The sequence below is a fragment of the Thermobia domestica genome, chromosome 3 (assembly GCF_964235325.1).
Source record: "Thermobia domestica chromosome 3, izTheDome1.hap1.1, whole genome shotgun sequence".
Classification (NCBI taxonomy): domain Eukaryota; kingdom Metazoa; phylum Arthropoda; class Insecta; order Zygentoma; family Lepismatidae; genus Thermobia; species Thermobia domestica.
The window spans coordinates 121650693-121653382 of NC_137456.1; the positions used below are offsets into that span (position 1 = coordinate 121650693).

At 35.0% G+C, this 2690-nt stretch overlaps 1 protein-coding gene across 1 annotated transcript; it reads left to right on the forward strand.

Annotated features, from left to right (window-relative positions):
• The first annotated feature begins 1033 nt into the window (after positions 1 to 1033).
• On the forward strand, positions 1034 to 2284 carry LOC145681938 (glutamate receptor-like). The gene has a single exon (XM_081753538.1). The coding sequence runs from the start codon at positions 1034 to 1036 to the stop codon at positions 2282 to 2284; it is 1251 nt and encodes a 416-aa protein (XP_081609664.1).
• Positions 2285 to 2690: the final 406 nt, after the last annotated feature.

Consider the following 2690-nt stretch of genomic DNA (forward strand, 5'->3'; position numbering starts at 1 on the left):
TCCGGTTCCGGTTCTGCGAGGAACCGGTTTCAGACCTGGATCCGAAAACCTGGTTCTGAAACCGGATCTTGGGAACCGGTTCCAGACTTGGATCCGAAAATCCGCTTCCGTTCAGAGCCGAAAACTGGTTCCACCAGCCATCCCTAGTTCAAATAGCTTGTACGTACAATGTAAATGCAACCTAGAAATATCCTAACGATAAGCAATGCAATTTTCTGTATGCCTCTCTCATAGTATAAAAATAGAAAATGAATCAATTTATTGTATGTAAACAAACATACGATTTAATTAACTGCAGTATAAATTGAGTGCTAACTACAATTTTTAATTGATAATCATTTTACTTTTAAGAACTAAATTTACATATATTTCTATTTCTATTCCAGGGCCAATGCATTCTGTTATAATGAGGATTTGGTTATTATTCACTATTTTTGTAATACCTTCATGTACTCTTCATAATACAGAAGTCAATAGAATTGAGAACATATATCTATCCAATATGGATAAACGTAACAGTATTTTGAGTAAATATGTCATTCAAGTTGTCACTGGTTTAAACTCACACTACTCTGACGTTACTATTATCAATGTTGACGAAATAAAATTTGACGCAGATAGTTTTAAAATGAAAGGGATGAAAAGTTTAACTGTCTTTCGAGGAATCGATTTACAACTAAATAAAAGTACTATATTTACTGTGCCTGATAACACACTGGTTGTAATTGTTATTCGCGAGCCTGAATCACTTGAATTACACACTAAAGAACAAGGAAGATTATCTTTGTGGAATAGCAAAGCCAAATACATCATCATCATTGATATATGCCTTAAAGAGATAAGAGGCATATCTCAAAAAATATTTAATTTAACAACTTTCAACAATGTTTTCAACACAGTTCTGTTTACACACACAAATTGTGTAACAGAAACAACGAAGAATATTTACCACGAGAAAAGAAACAATCTTGTTGCAATAACATTCGACATTTTTACGAAAACAATTGATATTGCAAACCTTTCTGGTAATATAATGGAAGACATTGCATGGCTAGAAGCTCATCTATTGTTAGATACCAGCAATTTACATGGAAGAGTGCTGAAAATCTCTGGATATAAATCATTAGGATCAAGGATACAAATAAAACCCATTTCAAACAGTAGTTCCTTCATATATGGTGGAAGCTTTGGAAAAACATTGGAAGCTTTGGTGCATTACATGAACTTTACACCTGTCTTCACAGATACTAAACCTGGACCGTCTAGTGGAAGGTTACTTCCGAACGGATCATGGACATATTTTCTTGGAGATCTCATTCAGAGGAAAGCTGATCTTGTGTTGGATATTGTGAGCATCACATATTCAAGAATACAAGTGTTCAGATATCCATTTCCTTTAAACATCTTTAAAAGTGTAATTCTAGTACACAAAGCGAAACCATTTCCTCGTTGGATGTCCTTAGTATTTCCATTCGAACCTCAAACATGGTTAATGATATTTTCAGTATTTATGGTAATGGAAATTATAATGACATTCACTAAAAATTTTAACAATTACTCCATTGATCCAGTGAAAACATTTCTTAGTTTATTCTCAATTTTGCTACAAATATCAGTAGGCCAACCAACAATTCTTTCGAAGAGGTTATTTTTCTGTATCTGGGTACTATTTTCACTCATTATTGCTACTTTGTATCAAGGTTTGATTTTATCTTTTACATTGTACTCGAAATATCATCGAGAAATAAGAACATTTGAGGATGCTGTTGCAGCAAAAATAACACTCGTTGCCAGACAACATATGCTAAATGGAATTAAGGACACCATTGATCCACACTTACGAAAACTTTACACTAGCGCTAGAATTGTTACAAGGGGTCGAGAAGCATATGAGCAATTTAAAAGGAATGACTCTCTTGCATTATCAAGTGTAGATTGGATTATCAATGATGAAAATAACTCTTACAATATTCTCGACGAATCTATTGGATTAGGGATGAGCATGTTCTGTGTATCAAGAGATTTTCCGTTTTACGAAAGAATGAATACTATAGTCACCCGAATAGTTGATGCTGGTTTACCTTCTAAGTGGGAAGACGATGCTAAGAAGCCGACAAATAAGTATAACTGCAAGAATCGTTCTTGTTCATCTACAAAACCAACTAGACTGAAATTACTACATGTAGTTTCTACCTTTGGTGTTCTTATATTTGGCCATATACTAGGACTTGTTGCTTTGTTAATAGAAATAACTGTTTCGAAATTTACAGGAGTCTGGAAGTAACCTAGAAGATGAACCACTTCCCTAAACTAAAATGAAGTTTCAAAATAGGAGCCGCGTTTGCTGCGAACGGTCCCAGATTCGATTTCCTATGGAGACACTCAGTCGAAAAAGTGTAAAATATTTTTCCAGTCAGGTATCTGAGAGAGATTTTCTTCATCGACATCAAGTAAATGCAGGAATACTACCTCATATAATGGTACCAAGTCGCTTCCTTCTTCACTCTTTTCTTCCTTCCCGTTCCCCGGGAAATGTAATCGCCAAGGGACTTAATCCCTCAAATGTGACGAGCTATCATGATCATAGCTGCCGAAAGCTTGATCCAAGATATAAGGAGCCAAGACACAAGTAGGTTTACGCTTGTAGAGTGGTGTCCAACTTACATGTACTCTTACCATAAATAGAATCT

Bases quoted from the DNA above. Each gene is read 5' to 3' on its own strand.
- LOC145681938 (XM_081753538.1), top strand. From the start codon at position 1,034: ATGGAAGACATTGCATGGCTAGAAGCTCATCTATTGTTAGATACCAGC.